Genomic DNA, 22,597 nt, shown 5'->3' on the forward strand with positions numbered 1-22,597 from the left:
GGAACCCCCCACTCCCTTGCCCAAGGACTGGAAGGAGCCTTCCTTGGTCTGTTTTTTGACAGGATTGGCCATTGTCATCAAGAATGAGTCACTGTCTTATTAATCAGAAAATCCTCAAATCTCAGCATTTCCAGCCAATGTTGCTCAAGGGATAAGAACTACTGGAATCTACGTAAGAGCTGAATCAGTCCCACTGGCTTGGGTTTGTGAGGAGTGTTTATGCTGAGGCTGTCTTATCACAGTTCAGAACAGGGGGCCCGACTGGAACCTATGAGACACCCGACAGTGGTTTCCTGTCTCCTGTGGGTTATGATGTGACTCGGTGGGCCCCTTTAATGGAGCCCTGCCCCTTTGCTTGTTCCTGTCTCTGCTCCCGCAAGAAGCTTCCCAGAACCATTAGAGATAGGAGATCCAGGCCAGCCAACAGTGCATTTCCTGCTGGATCATCTCCTTGAAGCTGCTATGCTGCCTACCCCAGAGGGGAAGTCACCTCCCCTCAGACCCCCTAACCAAGGACTTGTAGTGACTTTGTCCAACTAGTCCACACATGGAAAACTCATAACTTAAGGGAATCTCCAGACTCCATGAGAGAAATGCTCTCTCCTTTGGAGTATGACCTATAGAGGAGGCCTCAGGTCTGGAAAAATCACAAGGCTAAGGATTCTCACAGACTGTGGAACCTGGGGTCAATCAGCTGAGCCCCTGCCCTGAGTCCCAGAGAGGATGTCAGGACTCAGAGCTGCAAAAAGCCTTAGCAGATGTGAAATGGATGAACAGAATGTAAGCTCCCTGAGGACAGGGACTGTTTCATTTTTGTCATCACATGCCCATTACAGCTCCAAGGCAAAGAGGAATGAATGCTGAGCAACAACTGCCCATCGACGTTTCTGTGTCTTCCCCCATTAAAATGTAAGCTTCTTGAGGGTGGGGACTATCCTGTTTGCTTGTATTTGTATCCCCTAGCCCTCAGCACAGTGCCTGGTGTAAAGTAAGTGCTTATAGATGTTTGTTCAAACTCTCCATCCATCCATCCATCCATCCATCCGTCTGTCTGTCTGTCTGTCTGTCTTTCATCTATCTATCAAAGACAGGAACTATTTCCCTTTGTATTCCACAAAGCTGGCACATGGTAGGCATTTAATAAATGCTTGTTGGTTGATTAACTGTCATTTGGCTTTACTAGACCCAGTCACCCAACAAAGAAACCCGTTTGGTTAATGATAGTGCTTGGAAAATTTGTATCATTTGCAAATGATTTTCTGGCGGGTATCTTGGTCAGAAAGAACTACTCTGTTCCCTGTAAGATGTCCATGGCACTGCCTTCACCCAGGGCATCAAGGCCCAGCAGTAATCTGGTCAAGGTTCTGTTTACTGTTGAGAGAGGGTGTCAGATTGGGGGAGACTTCCCTTGAGCATGCTCTAACAGCCGGCCCTGCAGCCAGCTGGTCAAGGGATCACTCACCTTTGGGAATCTCAGGTTGAGGACATGGACTTCCTGGGCAGAGTTAAGGGATATTTCACCCAGGCAACCCCGAGAGACCTGATTTGTGGTGTATGTCACCCTTCCTGTTTCAGAGTCCGGGAGCTCCAGGTCACAGGCAGCTTTCTCCAGAGGATCTGTTAGGGAATACACATAGTCACCTTTAAGGCCAGTGTCCTAACCTGGGCAAGGAGGGAGACATGGATGAGGAAGGAGGCTGGGATGACTGGGGACTATGGTCCCTGTTTTCACCATGGAAAAGGTCCTGGGGCAGGAGTCAGGAAGTTTAGGTTCTAGTCCCAGTTCTGACTCAGAAGCCTAACAAAGGATTTTTTTTTTTTATCTACAGCCAAAACAGTTGAGGAGGGGCTGGGGGAGAGGGATGATAGGCCCAGAGGATAGTCCGTTCACTAGTGGACTGGACAGCCCAGGTTTGGAGGTAGTGTGATATAGCAGAATGAGTGCTGACTCTTGAATCAGAGGACCTGGGTTTGAATTCTGCTTCTGATCTTTTCCTACCAGTGCGGCCAGCCTTGTTAGGCAAGTCAATTAATCTCTTCAAGTCTTAGTTACCTTATCTATAAAATGAAGACAATTGAACTAAGTGACTTCTAGGCTCCCTGCTAGCTCTAGACCTCGAATCTGTCTCTTTCCCCCTTCCTCCAGCCTCAACACTACTCCTCTGACCTTCCCCTCAGCCTGCGTTTCCTCCCGGCTCCTAGGGATCAGGTAGGGGCCATTGCTATCCAGACCCCCACCCCAATATCGACATCTGGGAGAAGTCGCCAACAGTCCCACTTTTTGTCTCACAACTTTGGGCAAATTGCTTCATCATCATGAGGCCTATTTTTCACCTCTGTGAAATGAAATCAGAATCTCCCCTGTGCCCACCTAGGAGTGTTGGAAGGGTCAGCATATCAGAAGTTATGATAATATTTTCTAAGCTTCAAGTCACTCATTACAGCATTTTAATGGTAAATGCAAGGGATTAGGAATGTCCTTATTACATGACTTTAACGCGCAATTTGGACCTGCTTGGTGGGGTGCTGGATTTCATACTGGGCCTGGAGTCAGGAAGACTTGAGTCCAAATCAAGCCTCACAGGATTGCTAGTTGTGTGATACTGGACAAGTCACTTAATTTTTGTCTCAGTTTCTTTAACATAAAAGAGGGATCATAATAGCATATACACATATAATATATATACACATATATATAATAGACATAAATATATACACATATATAATATATTATATACCTGTAATAGCATATATACACAATAGCATATATACAGGGCAGTTGTGAGGCACTATTTTCACTTTATTTTTTTCATGGTTTTTTTCCTTTTAGTTTGTTTTTTCTTTCATAACATGACTAATATGGAAATATGTTTTACATGATTGCATATATATAACCTATATCAAATTGTTTACTGTCTTAGGGAGGGGGGAGGGAAAGGAGGCAGAAAATTTGGAACTCAAAAACTTTTTCTAAATGAACATTAAAAATTGTCTTTATGTGTAATTGGAAAAAATAAAATACTATTTAAAAAATAAATGCCTGTTCTCTTCCCTCCCCTCTGCCCTTCTCCCCCACTCCACATCAGGGGTTAGGTCCCAGAGTTCTAAGTTTCTTTGCCATTTCTTCATGCCTCACATTGAGAAGATGGTAAGTAAGGCGATGGGCAAGGGGAGTATTTGTTTCTCCTAAATTACTAAAAGTGAATATTATGATTAAGGGAAGATACTGGGGCCAGGAAATTGCAACTCAGTGGCTATATGCCTGAGGATGTGAGTCACTCACACATGTGACTGGCCCAGGCTGTGGCAGTCTGATGGTTGACCTGGGACCCAGAGCACCCAGGCTTGAGAGAATCATGACTTAGTTTCTCAGAATTGAGTGCTGCAACCCGTAAGAGGCAATGGAAGTTTCTCTCTGGGGCCCTGAGGGCACCTGAGAAGGAATAAAAATGCCCTGTAGGTTAAGGGGAATCACCATCAGCTGGGTCAGTAGCAGAGCTGGGAATAGAATGGAACAGGACTTCTAATGGCAGCTCACAGAACCACCCACAATCCAGACCCTTACATACGGACTGGACTTGGGATTTCACTGGTAACTCACTAGGGAACTCCCAATAAGAAAAGCCCCTTCACCAGTGCAGATCGCCATTGGCTCTGCAACAAGGCTTTGGGCAGTTGTCTCGGCCACAGACAGTTTAAATGACTTGTCCGAGGTCATACAGTCAATTCTATGTGAGCAGTGAGACTTGGAACCTAGACAGTCCAGACCCCTAAGCCAACTCCTTATCCCGTATAGCACCCTGGCCTCTCTTTTTGTCTAATAGGCCCTTATTCAATATCTGGTGAACAATGCCATCAAAGCCCAGAAAGGCCAAAGATGGGAGAAGTGGCCCAGTTTCTCATTTGGGGTCTAGAGCTTTTTCACAAAGGATCTCTAAACTTTCTTGATCATGTGTCTCATCAGTAAAAAAATCTTTGCTGAGAAAACCCCAAATGGGTTTTTAACAACTGAACGACAACAACAACAAAGACGCGTTTGCTCATCTTACGTGATTCTGTCCCAGGCCTTCTGCCACAAAGATGAGGGGTGATATGAGGGGTGAGGGGGTGGGTGTGCTGGATGGGGTTCCGCAAAAGCATCTGAACAGTCAGCTGCTGTAGGTGCAAAGGTAGCAGTTCAGTCATGACTCCCCTGAGGGTCCAGTGCCTGGTTCAGAAGGGGAAAGGTGGGAGCTTGCATAGCAGAGGGAAGTGGCAGAGTCAGGGAATGTGGAGAGATAAGAAATCAGTGTGGTTATGTGGGAGACAAACCTCAAGATGGGCTACCAAGGGGAGAGTGGAATTTGACCCATTTTCCTACCATCAGATTGGTTGATCCCATAACCCTTGAGGTCACACCAGGGCCCCATTTTGTAGGCCCCCCAGGCACCCCCTCAAGACGTCTTAGGGGAACACTAAGCCCCTAGCTTGTCCTCTCCTGGAGACATTGCTTATGTTGGATCTCCTTTAACTAGATTCCAAACTAGCTGAGTGTTAACTATGTTGGGCAACAAAAAAAAAAAAAGGCTAAATGTGGTGGAGAAAAGAAATCTATGCCCTCTTATGGGACCAATCTGATGGTCATGCTGGGCCCTGGGTTTGGTGACAGAGACTGATAGTCTCAGCCTAACTCTGCCACTTCTAGCTAGCTCTGTGACTTCCAACAAGACACTTAACTCCTGGAGCCTCCAGGGGCTCATCTTCAAAAGAAGGGGTAAGCCTACATGGGCTCACCTCTGAAGAGCTCTGGGTTCTCTTCGATGCATTGCACCTTTCCTTTGTGCCTTGGTGTTCCTCTGAGCACATATTTCAGTGCCTACTACACAGAACTAAATCCTTATTGATAAGGATGAGGCATTGCAGAGGCTGTTCACTGACTCTTTTGACACCACTAAATGGTGGAGATAGTTCAGGGTGGGACCCTCATTTTTTCTGCAGGGCACTAGTAAAATGTTGAGGATAACTGTTGAGTCCTTCCAAGCATGTGGTTGTCAAGTCCCCCAGACCTCAGCCAGCAGAAACCAGAAGTGGAGGGACACCTCCTCATATAGACATTCTATTAACTTGGCACTACCCTGGGCCAGAAGTAGGTGGGGCGCTCCAATTACAGCTATACCTACCAAACTACAGCTGGCTGGAGAGTTACAATTCCAGGCCCTGCCCCAGTGGCCCTGCCCATGTGTCAACCAGATGCCTGGCTGGACAGATATATGCCTGCCTCAGAATGACAGATAGGTATCCTGTCCCCACCCCCACCCACCCCCAAACACCCCTGCCTTGCCTGAGGAAAAGAAGAATTGTCCTGTGCTAACCTAGCCTAAAGGGAATCATTTAGTCCAATCACCTAATTTTACGAAAGAGGAAGACTGAGGCACAGTCACACAGGCTGGGTTTCTCTTCTCCCCACAAGTCAGTAGGGCTAAGAGGAAAAAATGTAAGTTTCTTGTGGGCAAAGACTGTTTTGTTTTAATCTTTGCATTCTCCTCGCATAGTAGTTGCTTAACAAATGTTTGCGTTTGATTAGTTGGTTGACAGCGGATGGGGAAAATGCAGAGGGTCCTGTGCCTGTGCATCATGGGCTCGAGTATGTGCGCATGTGCTCGTATGCACCTGTCCTGTTTCCAATATGAGGGGGAAGAAACTGTGCCTTTTTTTCCTGTTTCTCTCAGAGTGCTGGGCACAGGGATGGGTATATAAGACAGTTAATACAATACTCGTTTTTTTGACTGTTTAAATCAGAGAAAACACCAGCTGGAGGAGTGATGGGGGCACATTTCGCTTGGTCATTTAAAGGTACTGTTATGTGTTAAATTAAAAAGATTCCAGGACCAGGGGCCAGGAGTTCTGGCTTCCAGGCTTGGTTTTTGCCGATTCCTAGCTTGTGACTTTGGGCAAATCACTTTTCATCTCTTGCTCTCAGTTATCCCATCTGTAGAATGAGGAAGCTGGGACAGATGATCTCGAAAGACCCCTCCAACTTAAAAAATCTAGGAGAGGATTAATGGATTCGGGGTCAACCCTAGGGGACGCTTAGGAGAGAGCCCTTGAACGGGGAGCTCTGATCCCAGTTCTGCTAATTAGTTCTGTGACCTTGGGTAAGTTATTTACCTTCTCTGTGTCTCAATTTGCTCTTCTGAAAAACAAAGGGGGAGTGAATTAGATGATGTCTAAGTTCCTTTCTAGCTCTCAGTCCTATGATCCCATGATGGCCAGGGAGCAAGGGAAACAGGAGGATGACCAGACTACATTCTGGGCCTCCCCTCACTGGGGCCGACAGGAAGCTCTGAGCTGGGAGGGAAGAGAGTGGAAATTTACTCTGCCAGGCATGGAAGGGGAGAGGAAGCAGGCCCCCTACACCTCGTCCTGAGGAATGCGCAGAGCCTGGAGGAGGAGGATGGAGAAGGGGAGACTGTTTGGAAGTTTGTCTCCATCTTGTCCTGCTCACTTCCTGTTTTCTTCGAGATCAAAGATGGGCTCTGGTGGGGAACAGAGGCAAGCCTAATTGAGAGGGTGTGGGGAGGGGAGTAGAGGGGATGAGGGTGAGAGGAACCTTCTCTTGACCCCTAGACTTTCTTTCATCCAACCCCGTCCATCTGTATCCCTTTTCTCAGTCCCAGGGAATATAGATGCTTAGAAATAGAAAAGGCTACATGATGGTCCCTTCTAGAAAGAGCTCCATCTCTTCACCAGGTCAGTACCAACAGCACAAGCACCATCTTGAGTGTCAGTGACCAAAATGGGAATAGCTGGGGACAGGGTCATTGGGCACCCCCCTGGAACCTAGAATTTACTGCCCAAGACTGACACACATTAACACACCACAGGCCACTCAAGATTTCTGGCCTCTATGGTTGTCCTTTAAGAGTCTTCCAACTCTACAATTCTTGAGATTCTGTAAATCTAGAAGTGTTATGAATGAATGAGCAAAAAAGCCTGTGTGCTAGGCACTGTACCAAGTGCTGGGGATTTAGGTACAAAAAAAAGCAAGACAGTTCCTGCCCTCTGGAGGTTCACATTCTAATGGGGGAAGACAATACAAATAGGGGAGCTGGAACCAAGGAGGGATGTTTTGGTCTGGGAAATCACAGTGACGATGGGACAGGACAATTGTCAGACACAGCCTTTCTAAGAATGAAGGTAATGATTTGATTGCTAGTAGAGTGTGAAAAAAATAACACCTTTCTCTCTCTTCTCATCCCTCCTTCCCAAGCCCTTATTCTATGAGCAAGGAGAGGCCTAGCAGCACTGCATTATGTAATGATCAGATAACAGGGCCAGCTGGGAGATCAGATAAGCGCCCGTTTATTTTGGTCCTTTGGGGCTTTTTCGAATGCCTGCTCTCTCCCCCTCACCCTCCTCCTCCCCGCTACAGACGAGAATGGGGAGACAGAAGGGAGTGTGACGCCCCATCCTGTCTCCCCATGGCCAGTGGGGCCAGCCAGGGGGGACGGTATCAAAACAAAGCTTAATCACAATTAGGCAGGCACCAGGGAAACACGAAAGGTCTGAGGGAGGAGGCTTCTATGGGAAAGAGCCAGCCAGCGAGTGGGGTGACTGGAGACAGAAGGGTGTTATTGATGCTTAGAGATATCAATGTTTGAACTGGACTGAACTCTCCATAAACTAATGTGTCCCGGGGAGAAGAAATACGGAGAAATAAACCAAAAACCAGCAGAGACTCAGGCCTAGTGGAAAAGGGCAACAGACACAGGGTCCACCATGTTTCTGTCGCTAACTTGTGTGACCCAGAGCAGGTCTTCTCTCCTGTCCGGACCCCGGCTTCCCCCTCTGTACAAAGATGAAGTTGGACTCAATGACTTCCAACGTGTCCTCCAGCTCTAACATTCTCAGTCCACAGAAAACACTCGTTGTGTGCTGTTGACTGACGTATTGACAGAGAGGTCAGACTAGAAGGGGACCGTGGCATAGTGGGAAGGGCACTGGATTTGGAACCAGAGGATCTGGGTTTGAATCCCTAGCTCGGCTACTCGCCACTCCGTGTAACTTTGAACAAATTGCTTCACCTAGCTGGGCCTCAGTTTCTCACGTTGTATCTCAGAGTTGGATGGGTCCCCAGAGGCCATCTAGTCCAACCCTTATCTGACCAGAAATCATGACTATGGTACCCCAAGCAAGTATCATCTAGTCTTTAAATATTCCAAGTAAGGGGGATCCCATACCTCCTAAGGCACCCATTCCACTTGTGGGTGATAGCCTCTAGTAGCCAGAAAAACTTCCCATACGTAGAGCCTAAATCTACCTCCCCACAGCTTCCATTTAACTGCTTCTGGCTCTGACTTCTGGGGCCAGGGAAATCTGATCCATCTTCTAGATCAGGGCTGTCCAAAGTGCGGGCTGCAGTGAGATTTTATGCGGCCTGCCTGTGTTTACTACAGGTGTGGAAATGGACATAAATGCATTTGTGTCAATTTCTGTGCTTGTGGTGGACACAGGTGGGCCGCATGGGGGCGCACGGCCCATGTTTTGGACAGCCCCCTAAGTCTTCTCTAGGCTAAACATGCCATCTTCCTTTAACCGAACCTCAAATGTAATGAATGGAAAGCCGATTCAGCATCCCCCTCCAGTGTGTCAATGTCCTTCCTGAAATGTGGTACCAGAACTGTTCTGGCATGTCCTGACCAGAGAGAACACAGCAGGACTGTCACTTTTCTTGGTCTTTTTGGACTTTTTAACCACCATATCACATCATTAACTTAAAACGGATGTCAAGCTTGCAGTCCGCTAAGATGGCCTCATCTTTTGTGAATGAAATGCTGTCTAGCCCTGCCTCCCTCATCTTGTACCTATGAAATGAGAAGATGGGGCGGGATGATCTCTGATATCCCTTCCATTTCCAAATTCTATGATCCTAAGGTAGGAATCCTGGGCTGGAGGGAGCAGAGAGATGGGGCAGCATAGTGTGGTGGGAAGGACACGGGGATTTAGCATAGGAAGATGAGTTCAAATGCTGTCTCTGCCACTTAACTGCCTGCATGACCTCGGAAGTCACGGAATTTCCCTGGGCCTCAGCTGCCTCATCTATAAAATGTGGAGTTTGGATTAGACGACCTCCATGTTCCCTTCTTCAGTGGGGAGGAGACAAAGATTAAGAGAGAAAGGTGAGTAAAGGCTAGAGGATATCCTAGGAGTTTTCTGATCTTCCCTTTGGAATGAGACCAGATTGAAACTATCTGCCCGGATCCCTAGGAATCTAAGCCACTTTGAAGAATGTCCAGGGGTGGGGCTCAGGACATTGATTTCTCCCCATTGCCCACCCCCAACAAAAAGTGTTTCAGGTTCTTTCAGATTGATGCCCTGTTACCATCTAGAATGAAAGCTGTTAGATTTCAGGGGATCTGTGAACTTGGATGGGAAAAAAATGTATCTTTATTTTCACTACCCTCTACTTAAAATTTAGCACTTTTTCCATTATGATTCTTTTTAAAACATCATTCTGAGAAGGGACTCATAGTAAAAATAATAGCTGAGATTTATATAGCACTTATTATGTGCCAGGCCCTGTACTGGATGCTTTACAATTAGTATTTGATCCTCACAACAACCCTGGGTGATAGATGTTGTTGCTATCCCTCTGTTAACAGGCGAAGAAACTGAGGCAAATTGAGATTCAATGTCTCTCCCAGTCACACAGTGTCTGTGGCTGGATTTGAACTCAGATCTATCCTGACTCCAGGCCCAGTTTCTCTCTCTCTCTCTCTCTGAGGCACCACCGAGTTGCCTCAGGCAGAATCCATATCACCAAAAAGGCTAAGAAGTCCTGTTCTGGAGAAAACTGACCCTGATGCTGTCCCTGCTGTTGATTCTCATTTTAGATGGGGGATGGGTATGGGATATGGGCAAGAAGCTGACCCAAAGGGCTCTGGCCCTGGTCCTAGGTCCTGACCCCCTCTAATCTCTTCCAGGTTACCCCAGGCTATCAACCTGCAGCCCAGGATGGCCCAACCGGGTCACCCTAAACCCCAGGTTGCAGTGCTAGGTCTATAAACATGTTTATTTTCATTAGCCAGTCACTAACCTCTCAGCTTCAGTTTCCTCATATGTAAGATGGGGATAAAAGCACTTGAGAGATAGTATATCATAGATAATAGAAAGCTGGCCTCCAAGCCAGAAAGACCTCAGTTCAAATCCTGTCTCTACCTGGCTGTGTGACCCTGGATAAGTCATTTAACCTTTTAGGGCTCTAGGCCGGTGGTGTCAAACTCTAAAAGAAACAGGCCACTAATCTGAACATAAGGATTCCTTGCCGGGTACATATTGACTTAATTTTAAAATACATCATCTTTGTCATATTGTAGTTTAATTTATTTCATTAAATATTTCCCAATGACATTCTAACCTGGTTTGCTGCAGTGTTGCAGGCAGCACAGGGCTATGGGGCAGTAACACATCTGCCCTGACACCTGGGGAGGTGCTGACTTATACTGGTAGAGGGAGTATCCTTGCCTATACATCTGCAGTGTATATACAAGTACTATACACTACATAGAAATATAGTTCCTTGGACAAATGAAATCACAAGTCTGGTTCCTATCTGGAATACTTGTGTGTTATCTATCTCCTAAGGCACTGCAAGGAAAGTGTCCTTTAAATCTGTAGAGGTTTTTATGGTCCAGGTGTGCAATTTTGTCAATGTAGAGAACTTCCAACGAGGAGACCCCTTCTGTCAAATCATATCAGCAATGCTTTGGCCACTTAGAGCCTTAGGGGGTTGCTTGGGCACTGAGAGAGTAGGTGACTTGTCCAGGGTCACATAGTCAGTGTCAGAGGTAGGGTTCGAACCCTGCTCTTCCTGACTTAGGAGCCAGCTCTTGATTCACTGTGCCAGGCTGGAGATGCCATCTATAGGACATGTATGTAAACCTTTGAACACCAAAAAACTGTCATCTCAATATTCTCCCAGTCAACCTCTGGAATCTTCATTCCCCAAGTCTTTCCTGAGGCTCTGTGTGTGTCTGTGTCCCCTGACCTTTCCCTAAGATCGAAGATAAGATCATAGAGCTGGCAGAGACCCTGGGGCCATCTAGTCCAACCCCTTCATTTTACAGATAGAGGAAACTGAGGCCTGAAAATAGAGACATCGAGAAGTAGAACTAAGATTCAAACTCAAGCCCTTGGACTCTGAATCTTGGGCTCTTTCCACTAAATGGGCCCTCTGAAGGAAGAGTCAGCTGCCCTGATCAGATGGGGCAGGATTCCAGGCCCTGAATGCAGCCCCAAACAACAGGGCTGACAAGACCTCTGTGGAGCTTTGATATCCCTCTATAGGGCTCATCCCCTATCCTCTCCAACACAGCCAGCCATGTGTAAATCCACTTTCCTTGCATACATACTATTGTGATGGGACACAAACCAGAAACTGTCCCAATAAGTACAATTTGTACAATTAAAAAAAATGGGTTAAAATTTGCAGCAAAGTGAAGCACCCAGAGGGAGTAGGAAAAGGCCCAGAGCAGGAGCTGGGTGGCCTCGGTCTCTCATCTCAACTCTGCCACTGACTTGCTATGGGACATTAAGTTACTGCCCCTGTATAGGCTTCAGGTCTCTCATCTATAAAGTGAGAGTGTTAAATATCAAAATAATGAGAAAAGGAGGAAAACTCACCTTTATAAGATACGTTAAAGTTTACAAAGCACTTTGAAAAGCCCTCCAAGAATTATCTCCATTTTATAGATGAGGAAACTGAGGTCCAGAGGGCTTTGAGTAACTTGCCCAATGCTACACAGTTGGTAGGCATTGAACTCCCAGGCCAGATGATCTATAATGTCCCGGTGAACTCAAATAGTCTATGATTCTGTACTATCTCTCAAGAGATCAGGGGCCAGACCTAGGAAAGAGAACCCAGGGGTTTGGCAGCCCATGCTATCTCCTGACTCCTGGATGAACTCTGCTGATTTTCTTTCTTTCTAAACCCCCTTCTCTATTTACAGAATTCAAAGTGTTCTTGCCACCCTCTGTTTGGGCCTCTTGGACCAAACTCTCCCTGCCTCAAACACCCACCCCCACTGGAGTGGGAAGCCAGAACTCAGTCCATGGCCCCCTGATCCCAGGGCCCAGGAATGTCCAGGGATCTGGGCCTACAAGAGAAATTCCTCGGTGGGAGGGAGTGAGAGGGGAGAATGAAGGAGGATATGGAGCTATATAGTGTAATTTGTGAAAGGCTGTTGGCTTTCTCTGAAGCCTCCACTTCCTTCCAAGTGAGGGGCTGAGGGGGCTTGGCAAGCTTCATCAATGCAAAGGCATATAATAGTTTGTGTAGGGGGTCCTCCCTAGTGTCTCCCAGTTGTCCTATCCCTTCAGCACATTTCTGGAGAGTCTCAAGGGGAATCTGGGAAACAGAGGCACAATCTCAAGTGGCCCTAGGGTGAACATAACCTCTTGGTTTTACTGAATCATAGAATATCAGGGCTGAACATGACCTTAGAACATGGAATGTCAGAGCTGGAAAGGACCTTGGAACACAGCATTACACCTATTGTAGGTCTTGGGACATAACATGGTAAAACTGGAAAGGACCTTTGAAACCCTGCTGGCCCAATTTCCTCATTATTTTATAGATATGGAAACTGAGGCCCAGGGAAGTTGGGCTACTTGCCCAATATCACACCAATTGTGAGCAACAGGATCAGAACCAGCACACAGGTCTCCTGACTCTCAATCCTGTGTTCTTTACACTGCAAAAATGCCAAGCCACTTTCAGTCTCAACCTTTAACCCCATCCTGAAGGAGCTCTGGACCCTTCCTTATAGTCCTCACCCCAGCCTCCCCTGGTCAGCCATCCTGGATTGTGCATGAGGTGAAGTATTGGGCTGGAGTTTTCCATATGAATAGAGCCTCAGTCATCCCTAGTTTGGGAGCTGGAGGCACTAACTGTCGAGCATATGGATGGATGGTGTCCCTCCTCTTAGAGGTAAAGGCCTCTTGTCCCCAGACTCTGCTCTCCTCCTCTCCCTCCCCCCAGGAGTGGGACTCCAGGATCAAGGTCCTAGGAACTGGTATCAGCCTGAATACACCTCTCCCTCTAAGCCACTACTATCTTTACCTGGTGGTGTGGGGTGGGGTGGGAGAGAGAATGAGATGGGGGAAAAGGTTCTGATAAAAGCAAAAAGTGGCCTCAGTTTCTCCCTACCTTCTTTAAGATACCCTTAAAGACAGGAGATCATCTGGTCTGAAGAATCACTGTGAAACTATTTACAGAATCATGCATGGATCTTTAGATCTGGAAAGATCCATAGAAATTATGGAGTCCAAATCCCTCATTTTACTGAATCCCAGGTAGATGAAGTCAGTTGCCCAAGTTTGTTGGTAGAGCTGGGGTGAAATCCATCTCCTGAGTCAGGGAGCGCTTTCTACTAGGCTGTTACTGGAGCTCACCTTATCCCAGAAGCAGAATGAGTCTGGCGGGTATATTCCCAGATGGGGTGAGTCCGGTGGGTGAGGTAGATAGGGGTTAACAGATGGTGGGTGCTACTCATCATTCTTGGACTGTGTTCTAAGAGACCAGCAAGAGGCTGGAGACTAGAAGGGAATTGAAGATGGGGGCTGGCCTGAACCCAGGATAAGGAGACCCTGCCAAACTGATTCTAGCCCAAGAGAGAGGGAAAGAGAGGTCCCCAGAACTGCCGGTTAACAAAGGCAGAAGGACTCCCTAATGGTAGAGAGAGGCCTTTCACTGGAGAAGGTGAGTGAGAGAGGGTCCTGGGGCAAGTTGTGGGGACTGTGAGCCACCTACTTGCCAGGCTGAAGACACAAGCAGCCAGGAACATCGCGATGTAGAAGGCTCCCTCCATGCCGTCCCTCTGTCTGTCTGTCCTTGGGACCTTATCCAGTGTCCAGGGGTAAGGTGGCCGGGGGCCTCGCTGGATGGCGTGGGTTGTCCTTGTGACCAAAGGGGCAGAGGCAAGGGGTCCGGCAGCTTCCCTGCTCCAGCCTTCTCAAGGGTGGGGGAAGTGTGGGGGGGAGAAGATGGAGGAAGAGGCAGGAAGGATGAGATGATGTTGGGGGTGCAGGGAAGGGTGAACCCAGTGGGGTTGTGAGAACAGAGGTTGTTAGAGAGAGAAAGAGAGAGAGAGAGCTCAGTCCTCAAGGCTGGCTGGGATAGCTGACCAGAGGCTGGGCACTCTCTGGAGTGAGCTGCTCTCGAGCAGCCCAGCCCGGGGAGTGACCTGGGGAGGCAGGAAATGAGTTTGCTTAGAGGAGGGGCTTTGGGGCGGCGACCAGCCAAAGGGAGAGAGGAAGTGCTGTTTAGAGTCTGGGTTTGGAACTGGGGGGCTGTCAGGGCCTGACAGAACTCCTTTACTCCCCTCCCCCACTCCCATCCCACCTTCCCTCTTTGGTGCTGTCCAGACTGTAGTGACCGGGACTGGTACATCTGGCAGGAAACATCTGGTTCTGTCAATCAGCCCCTGAGAAGCGTCAGTCCCCAAGAGGGGAAATCCCTGGGTGTCCCACTTTCTGGTCAGTTGGACTTATACCCCTATTGGGGGCAGTGGGGATAAGAGCTGGTGGCCAGTGGATCAAAGGGACAGTCAGTACCCTTTGAGGAGTGATCTGATGCCTTTCTTCTCAGGATCTCAAAGCGCTCTTTAAAGAGTGATCCTTGGTTGTCCATTCATTTATTCAACAAGAATTGATTAAATTTACCATATACCTAATCTGACACTCTGGTCAATGCAAAGTATCTTCTTCCCTCTTGGAGTTTAATACCTAGTTGGGGAGTCAAGACTCAGACAAATGCTTGGTACGGTTAGAAAGTAGCCCCAGAGGTTATCTGACGATTGAGGCACAGGGGGAGGTGTCCACAGCCTGTGGACATTAAAAGTTCAAAAGAAGGGGACATTGATTTAGGTTGAGGTGGTCAGGGAAGGCTTCGTGAAAGGGCAGGACAAAAGCCCAGAGAGGGAAAGGGAACACCAGAGATGGTAACAGCTCACCCTGGAATCCTGTTGTCCTGACCACCCAGAGCTCCACTTGTGACAACAGAGAACTGGGAGTGAAACCGACTTTCGTGCTCTTCCTTGATCAACAAGTAGTCTATCTGTGGCACGTTTTATTCCCGGGCTCGATGCCCCAGGCAGCCCCGGGATTCATTGCTCAACAAATGCAAACTCGTCTTGATGAACAGCTTTAGCCAGAAGAAGGGGAAAATCTCTCAATGTAATTCATAATCTATATCCAATGCATAATATTTGCTATTTTTAAAAAAATATCCAATTGCTTTTGGATTTTCCAGACTGTCTCTCCATTAGCACAGATAATGGATTTGATAGCACTTGTATCTGCTGTCCTCTCTTTGGTCTCTCCAGTCCCAGGAGACCAAGGCTTTACCCCTGGACAGCTCCCTCCACCCATGCCTGACAAGGTCACCGCCCCCCTCCTCATTCCTGGACAGCTCCCTTCCCTCAGTACCTAGCTTATCCAGCCAGCTACCTCCTGGTGTCTTGTCTTGGACAGTGTCTAATGAGATCAAAGGCCGTGCCCATTGTTTATCCCAAAGGTCTCTTGCCAGTGAAAAGACAGCCCACCAGAAGTTGGGGGGGGGGGGGCGGGAGGAGAGAAGGGAGGAAGGGAGGGGCCAGAGTCTGAGGACTGCTGAGTCTCCTCAGGGACAGAGGGCAGCTCCCTTCAGGAACCCAAACACACATTCCAGGGCCTTGGCCCGCCCCCAGGCAAGGAGCCGAGGAAGGCCCTTGCTGATGCCCCTGTGGTCCCTATATCCCACCCTCGGAAATGCCGAGAATCTGGGCACTGAGCAAGATCTGCCAGGAAGAGGATCCCTAGGGGAGGAAAGAGCTGAGGGGAGGGTGGAGGGGATCCATCCAAGACAATGGGGTTGAGATTCCAGCCTCTTCCCCCTTAGCCTTTCAGTGAAGCCCCCAGCTAGGGTGGAGGAAGGGAATGGGCACCCTGCTGTCCTCTTCCTTTTCCTGAAATTACAGGGGAGAGGGCATAGTGGAGTTCAGGGCTGTGTAGAGACGGGGTTGAGGTGAGGGTGTTGGGAGTGTTAGAGATAGGGAGAGAGAGCTAAAAAAGCAGAAGATTCCTTTGTTGCTTGCTGATTTAATTGAATTGAGTTGATACTACCCCCTCTTCTGAAGCAAGTGATGGTGGGGAACCAAAGAGAGCTTTCAAAAATCCCCTTCATACATTTTCCCACGGCACCCACTCTCCACGAGGCCCTCTCCTTAGAACAGAGGACCAGGACAGAGGAGGAGGTTTCACAGCCCACCCCTGTTAGTCCACTAAATATCAGCTTCTCTTATGTCTCTTTGTCCTAGTTCCTCTCACCACCCATCGGATGGTAGAATGAGAGGATTTAGAAGTGGGTTATGTAAGATCCCTAAGAGTACAGGGGAAAGAACATTGAATTTGGAGTCAGAGGATCTGGGTTCAAATCCCATTTCTGCCATTTCTTAATAGCCCATGTGATTCTGACCATTGCTTAATCTTTCTGGCTTTTGCTTCCTCATCTGTAGAATGAAGAGATTGGATTATATGAGTGCTGAGGCCCTTTCCAGTATCAAATCTGTGAGCCCGACTAATTCTTCCGTTTCAAGGATGAGGAGATGAAGTGACCTGACTGATTAAAGAAAGAGTCAGGGAAATGAGGACTAGTTTTGGAGCCAGAGGACCTGGGGTTAAATCCTGGCTCTAAACTCAGCTTCATGAAAACTAACTCAGTTTCTCAAGTGTGTAAAATGGGAAGCCGGACATCACAGGCGAGAGATAGAAAGACAATACCAACCAAGGGCGCCACTCTGACCAGTTCCAATGGGGAAGTGAAACTTCCCATCAAAGACAGAAGGCACCCGACACAGGCTGGTGTGGGTGTGGGTCTGGGAGGAAATCCACCAAGTGCGTAATACTGAGCCCACAGAACAACAACCTTCATTTACCTGGGGGAGGGGCAAGAGGAGGGAACCCCAAGCTCAAGCTCTGACTACCTGGCTGCCATGTTGTATGAACTAAGACAAGCGAAATCACTTCTCTGGGCTTTAGGGTTCTCATCTGCAAAACGGAATTAATGATAGTCATGCTACCTGCCTTGTAGGGCATTGGTGAGGATAAAGGAAGTCATGGAGGTGAACTTGGGTGGCAAATGGTCAGCTGCTGTTATTTCTAAAATGGTGGCACCATCTAGTTCAACCTTCTCATTGCACAGAAGAGGAAACCAAAGCCTAGAGAGGGGGTCACAGGAGAGCTTGCATTCATTCTCCTGATTTGTAAATTCATTCTCATGACTCCCCACCTCTGCTCAAAAGAACTAAGAGGGATCTTAGAGACCATCTAGTCTAACTGGCTCATAAAATACTACTACTACTGCTGCTACTACTACCACCACCCATAATGATGATGGTGATGATGATGATGGTGATGATGACAACCAGCATGGGACTTTTAAGGTTTGCAAAACACTTTACAAATATCATCTCATTTTCTCCTCACCCTATCCCAGAAGGCAGGTTTTATTACAGATGGGGAAACTGAGGACCAGAGAAATTAAACTATTTGTCCAAGGCCAGGATCCTCAACCACCTAACTCCAAATCTAGTGCTCCTCCTACAGTAAGTACCACCTTTAGGAAGGGGTGGAGGCAGTGTGGGATAGTGGGTAGGATGCTGGCCTTGTAATGGGGAGAACCGGGTTCTAAGCCTCCCTCAGGCACTTACAGACCATGTGATGATGGATTACTTGCTCAGCCTTTTCAGAGCCTCAGTTTCATCATCACAAGAGTCTCAGTGCAGTTTTAAGCTTTTAATGGCCTTAAGACTTTTGGGACACCTTGTTCTTGAACCACCTACCTCACATTTAGTGGAGTTCCGAGCTTTAGCTTTAATAACTTAAAATGGCACTCAGACTTCTGGGACATCCTGTATTATGAAAGCAACTTTGCAAACCTTTAAGCAGTACACAAGTGTGAAATGATCTGTATTATCCCTTAAGATCACACCTCCAGTCCAAATGGGGCAGTATCCAGGACCCCCTGGGTCTTAGAATGCCTAAGTTTATCAAGATGACCCAGGGCTTCTAAGAGAACACATTAATTAAGCTTCTCCGGGGCAGACAGCTCTGTTTCCTCAGGAGAGCCCCAGAGGTTCCTCCACAGACTGGTCAGTGAATCTGGCTCTTTCCAGCTTCCTTGCTGACCAGGAATCTTGGGGGAGGAGGGAGAGAGATCAAGGAGAGAACATCCTCTCAGACTAAGACCCCAGGGGAAGGGACTTCAAGAGTGGCTGTCCCCTTGGCTTCTAGCCACCCCAGGAATGTAGGCTCTGCCCCTGGGGACCACCGAGGCCAGCCTCCTGTCTCCAGTCTCGGCCCAGAGCCAGGGGCCATGAAAAGGTGTCTGACTCCAACCCCCCATTCTTGCCTGTGAATGAACAAGGCAGGGTGGAGGGTGAGGTCCTTACCATGAATTCCACTGTCCCTGTTTGAAGCAGTTCTTTGCTTCTGGTTCCTAGGATCTTGACCTCTGTTCCACAAATTCAGGTACCCCTGGTGAGCTATGCACAGGACAGCTTCCAAGTAGAAGGTCTCCTGTCTACCTCTTCCACTAGGTAACTTTCCACTGTCACTCCCAGGACTGACCTGACTCAAAGGGCCTCCCAAATGCCCCCTAAATCCTCCTTCACCTGGTGATACCCCAAATGCCCACTTCTTAGGACTTCTGCTACTGATACTCAGTGTGACCTTGGGTAAGTCCCTCCTCCTCTCTAGTCCTCAGTTTTCCCATCCCTAAAATGAAGGGGTCAGGCATAGGTGGCTTCTAAGATGTATTTCTGCTCTGGCTCTGTGTAATATGGGTCCTTGTTCCGAGGATAAACTTAGGTGAACTCATAGAAGTGTAGGGGAATTAAGCTTCATCATCTCCAACCGCCCATGAAGGGGCAAGTCAGGGCCTCTGTCTGGGGCCGGCGCCTTCAGCCTGGCTCTGCCGCCCCCTGCACCCTGTTGGACTAAACACCCCAGCACTGTTTGTGTTCTCTATTGTCCTCTCGGGGCCTTATCTGATCTGGAGGGGCCAAGTCCTGGGGGGCTGGTCTGTCTTGGCTCCGGACTGGCCGCCCTTCACAGCCTCCCTCTCTGACCAAAAGGAAGGGGCAGGGGTGCCAGGCAAGCAACCCCTTGGGAGCAGCCAGAGTCTGGAGTTAGGCATTGACATGTCTGGGTCTTCTACCACCCTGGGTTGGCCATCTGGTCTCCTTTATCACTCCCTATCAGTGGAAAGACTCCTCTCTCAAACTGTACAGCACTTCCCACAACCAAGACCTCAGGTGGCATTGACTTTTCCCCTCAGTTTTGGTGGTTCAAGAGCACAGGTGCAGGGGCTACTGGCCTGGGTGAGGGGCACATCTGGCAGAAAACTGGAATGAGACCCAGACTTCCTGGTGCCTAGGAAAAGACATAGAGAAAGCTGCAGAGTGGAAAAGGCTTTGGACTGGGAAATCAAAAGACCTGCCCACTACCACTGATTCATTGCATGACTGAACAAGTAGTCCCTTTTCCTACCTAGAACTCAGTTTCCTGATTTGTAAAATGAGTGGGGTTTGATAAGATGTTCTCTAAGGCCCTTCCAGCTGTAGCCTCCAGTGGAGTCAAGGCTCTCCAGCCTCCCCCACCCCCAACAAGGGCAAGGGCCTCTCCTCCTGTTCTCTCTTCTTCAGTGCTCCCCCCCACACACCTTCCCTCTGGCTCTTTCTAACACCCCCAATCCCCATCATGGAACAGCCAGTCTTTCCTGTTTACTCCCTGGCCTCTTGCTTCAAGGGGAGGAGGGGGGAGGAGGGAGGCGACACAGACCCTTCACTGATCCAGGCTTCCTTCCTCTCCCACTCCTGCTTCATCTGGAAGACAATCCCTTCCTTTGGGGCCTCTTACGCCCTGGGGTTGAGGCACACGTGCCAGTGTCGCCGGTCAAGGGGGTGATGAGGGCACCCGGGGCCAGCATCCACATGTTGGACCAGTGCTGGCCAATCACATTCCCTTGTTGATGGACTGTCCCCAGAGACAGACCTCAGGACACTGAGCCAGCTAAGTTAGCCCCTTGGCAGCTTGGGAGGGAGCTGTTAATATTAATTCCATTATATGCTCTACGTTTGAGCAAAAAGAACTTTGGCCTGGGAATCTGAAAGTCTGAATTCCATTACTGACTCTGCCACCAGTTCTGTGCCTGACCTTGGTCAAGTGGCCTCAATTCCCTTCTCTAGGAAATGAAGGGGGATTAGACTAAATGACCCAAGGCCTTGCCTAGCTTTAAATCCCAAGGTTCTCTAGGGTAGAAGAGTAGATCTTCTCCACAAATTCATGGGACATTGATAGAGCCAGGCCCTGCTCAGTGCTGGGTTTACAAGGATGAGAAACAAGACTGCACTTGCCCTCGGGGAGCTTATACTCTAATACGTAGGATGTGACACATAACACAAATGAGGAGGATACAAAACAGCCTGTGCGAGGGGCAAGGGAGAGATTCAAGCATAGTAGTGTTCTATAGGGAGAGGAAGAGAGAGAGAGAGAGAGAGAGAGAGAGATCACTTCCAGAGGGGAGAAAATCAAGGAAGGCTGCATGGAGTAGGTGGCACCTAAGACGGGTCAGTGAAGGTTTCTGAGCAGAGAAGTGATGTGATTAGACTTGTAAATTAGGAAGGAAGCAAGCAAGCATTAATTTTATTAAGCATCTACTGTGCCAGGCACTACGCTAAGCACTTTGAAAATATTTTGTCATCTGATCCCTCACAACAATGCTGAAAGGTAAGTGTGGTTACGATTTCCACTTTACAGTTGAGGAAGCTAAAGCAGACTTGCCCAAGGTCACACAACTAGAAGTGTCTGAGGCCACATTCACACTCAGGTTTTCCTGAACTCAGCTCCAATGCTCTAAGCCACTGGGAAGCTGCCATTAGGAAATTTGGTTGAGCCACAGTGTGAAGGGTGGTGCAGAGAGGGGAGAGCCAGGAGGGAAGGAGACCGGTTAGGAGGCCATAGTTGATAAAGATAAAGTCTGATGGCAGTTAGAACAGGGCAGAAAAGATATGAAAGCGGGTGTGTGCATAGAACTAGAATTAACAGAACCTGGGAACCAACTGTCTCTTTGAGATGGAGGAGGAAAGTCAGGGAGGAACCTGGCCTTCCCAGACTGAGTGACCGGGTTACACATTTAGAGCGAGGAAGGAGCATAGAGGCCCCTAACCCAGCCTCCTCTTCTGACACCTGGACAACGGAGGACAAGAGTCAAGTCAATAAGCACTTATTAAACAACCACTATGTAATCGGGCGCTGTGGGCAACCAGAGCTCTGGGCCTGGAATCAAGAAGACCCGAGTTCAAAGCCAACCTTAGATACGTGATAGTTGTGTGACCTTGGGTAAGTCGCTTAACCTGGTTGCCTCAATTTTCTCAACTGTAAAATGGGGATCATAATAATACCTACCTCCCAAAGTTGTTGTGAGGAGGAAATAATAATTGTGAGGTACTTAGCACAATGCCTAGCACCTAGTAATCACTACATAAATATTTGCTATTATTTCTTAGGGTCACGTAGTTAATATATAGCTGGGGGAAGACTTGAACCCAGATCTTACTGGCTCCAAGTCCAGGGACTTGGACACTCTGACATGCCACCTCTAGGATGGTGATAACATTGAGAAAAATAAGGAAGTTGGAAAGAGGGGTGATGCGGATTTGGAGGGGATGAGGATGAGATCACTTCATGTTGGGTTTGAAACAAGTAGGCCGCTGTTCTTCGGAGAGTCATCCAACTCCTCTTCTCCCTCCCTAAATAAGAATACAGAGTCCAGAATTTTAGGGATGATAAAGACTTTCGAAATCATAAAGATAAAGATATCTAGCAGGCTGTAAGAAATGGAGCTCGCTGAAGAACCTAAATTATACTTAAAAGTCCATCTGGAAAGTGGTGATAATTAAAAGCCATAAGAGTGGAGATCACTAAGGAAGAAAAATAGAGAACCAAGCTGAGGAAAGGCAGCCACACTTAAATGTAGAAGGGTAAGAAGCTTACGAAATAGTGAAGGACAACCAGAAAAGTTGTCAGAGGCAAAAGGACCAGTAGAGGAGAGACTATCAAGAACTGTGGAGTGATAAGGAGAATTCAAAAGCTGCAGATGTCAAGAAGGATGCAGGCTGGGGTCATTAAGAAGTCATTGCTGATGCATACATCACAGCTCCGAAGATTTATATGAACTGATGCAAAGCGAGGTAGGTGGAACCAAGAAAACAATGTGTACCACAAAATGACTGCAATGTAAACAGAGAGCTCAACAGTAGTAAAACAACTGAAAATGAATGTAGCAAAGTTATAATGATCAAACTTGTCCCCAAAGATGAGATATGAGAAAGCACCAAAGCACCTCCACCCTTGTTCAGAGGTATGGAACAATGCAGATAATCAGACTCTCTCTCTCTCTGTCTCTCTGTCTCTCTCTGTCTGTCTGTCTCTCTCTCTCTCTTTCCCCCCCTCCCCTGCCCCCCTCTCTGTTATAAGGGATGGCTCTGGGAAGGGAAGAGTGGAAAGACATATTGGGAAA

At 48.0% G+C, this 22,597-nt stretch overlaps 1 protein-coding gene across 1 annotated transcript in view; it reads right to left on the minus strand.

Annotated features, from left to right (window-relative positions):
• The window catches only part of ENG (endoglin), a 37,738-nt gene extending 23,515 nt beyond the window's left edge, over window positions 1-14,223 (minus strand). The window contains exons 1-2 of the mRNA XM_036752732.1: window positions 13,790-14,223; window positions 1,463-1,617 (exon numbers count right to left, since the gene is read on the minus strand). Coding sequence (XP_036608627.1) covers window positions 1,463-1,617; window positions 13,790-13,847 — 213 coding nt within the window. The 5' untranslated portion in view covers window positions 13,848-14,223. The remainder of the gene's footprint in view (window positions 1-1,462; window positions 1,618-13,789) is intronic.
• Between the last annotated feature and the right edge of the window lie 8,374 nt (window positions 14,224-22,597).

Source organism: Trichosurus vulpecula, chromosome 3, assembly GCF_011100635.1.
Source record: "Trichosurus vulpecula isolate mTriVul1 chromosome 3, mTriVul1.pri, whole genome shotgun sequence".
In the NCBI taxonomy this organism is placed as follows: Eukaryota; Metazoa; Chordata; class Mammalia; order Diprotodontia; family Phalangeridae; genus Trichosurus; species Trichosurus vulpecula.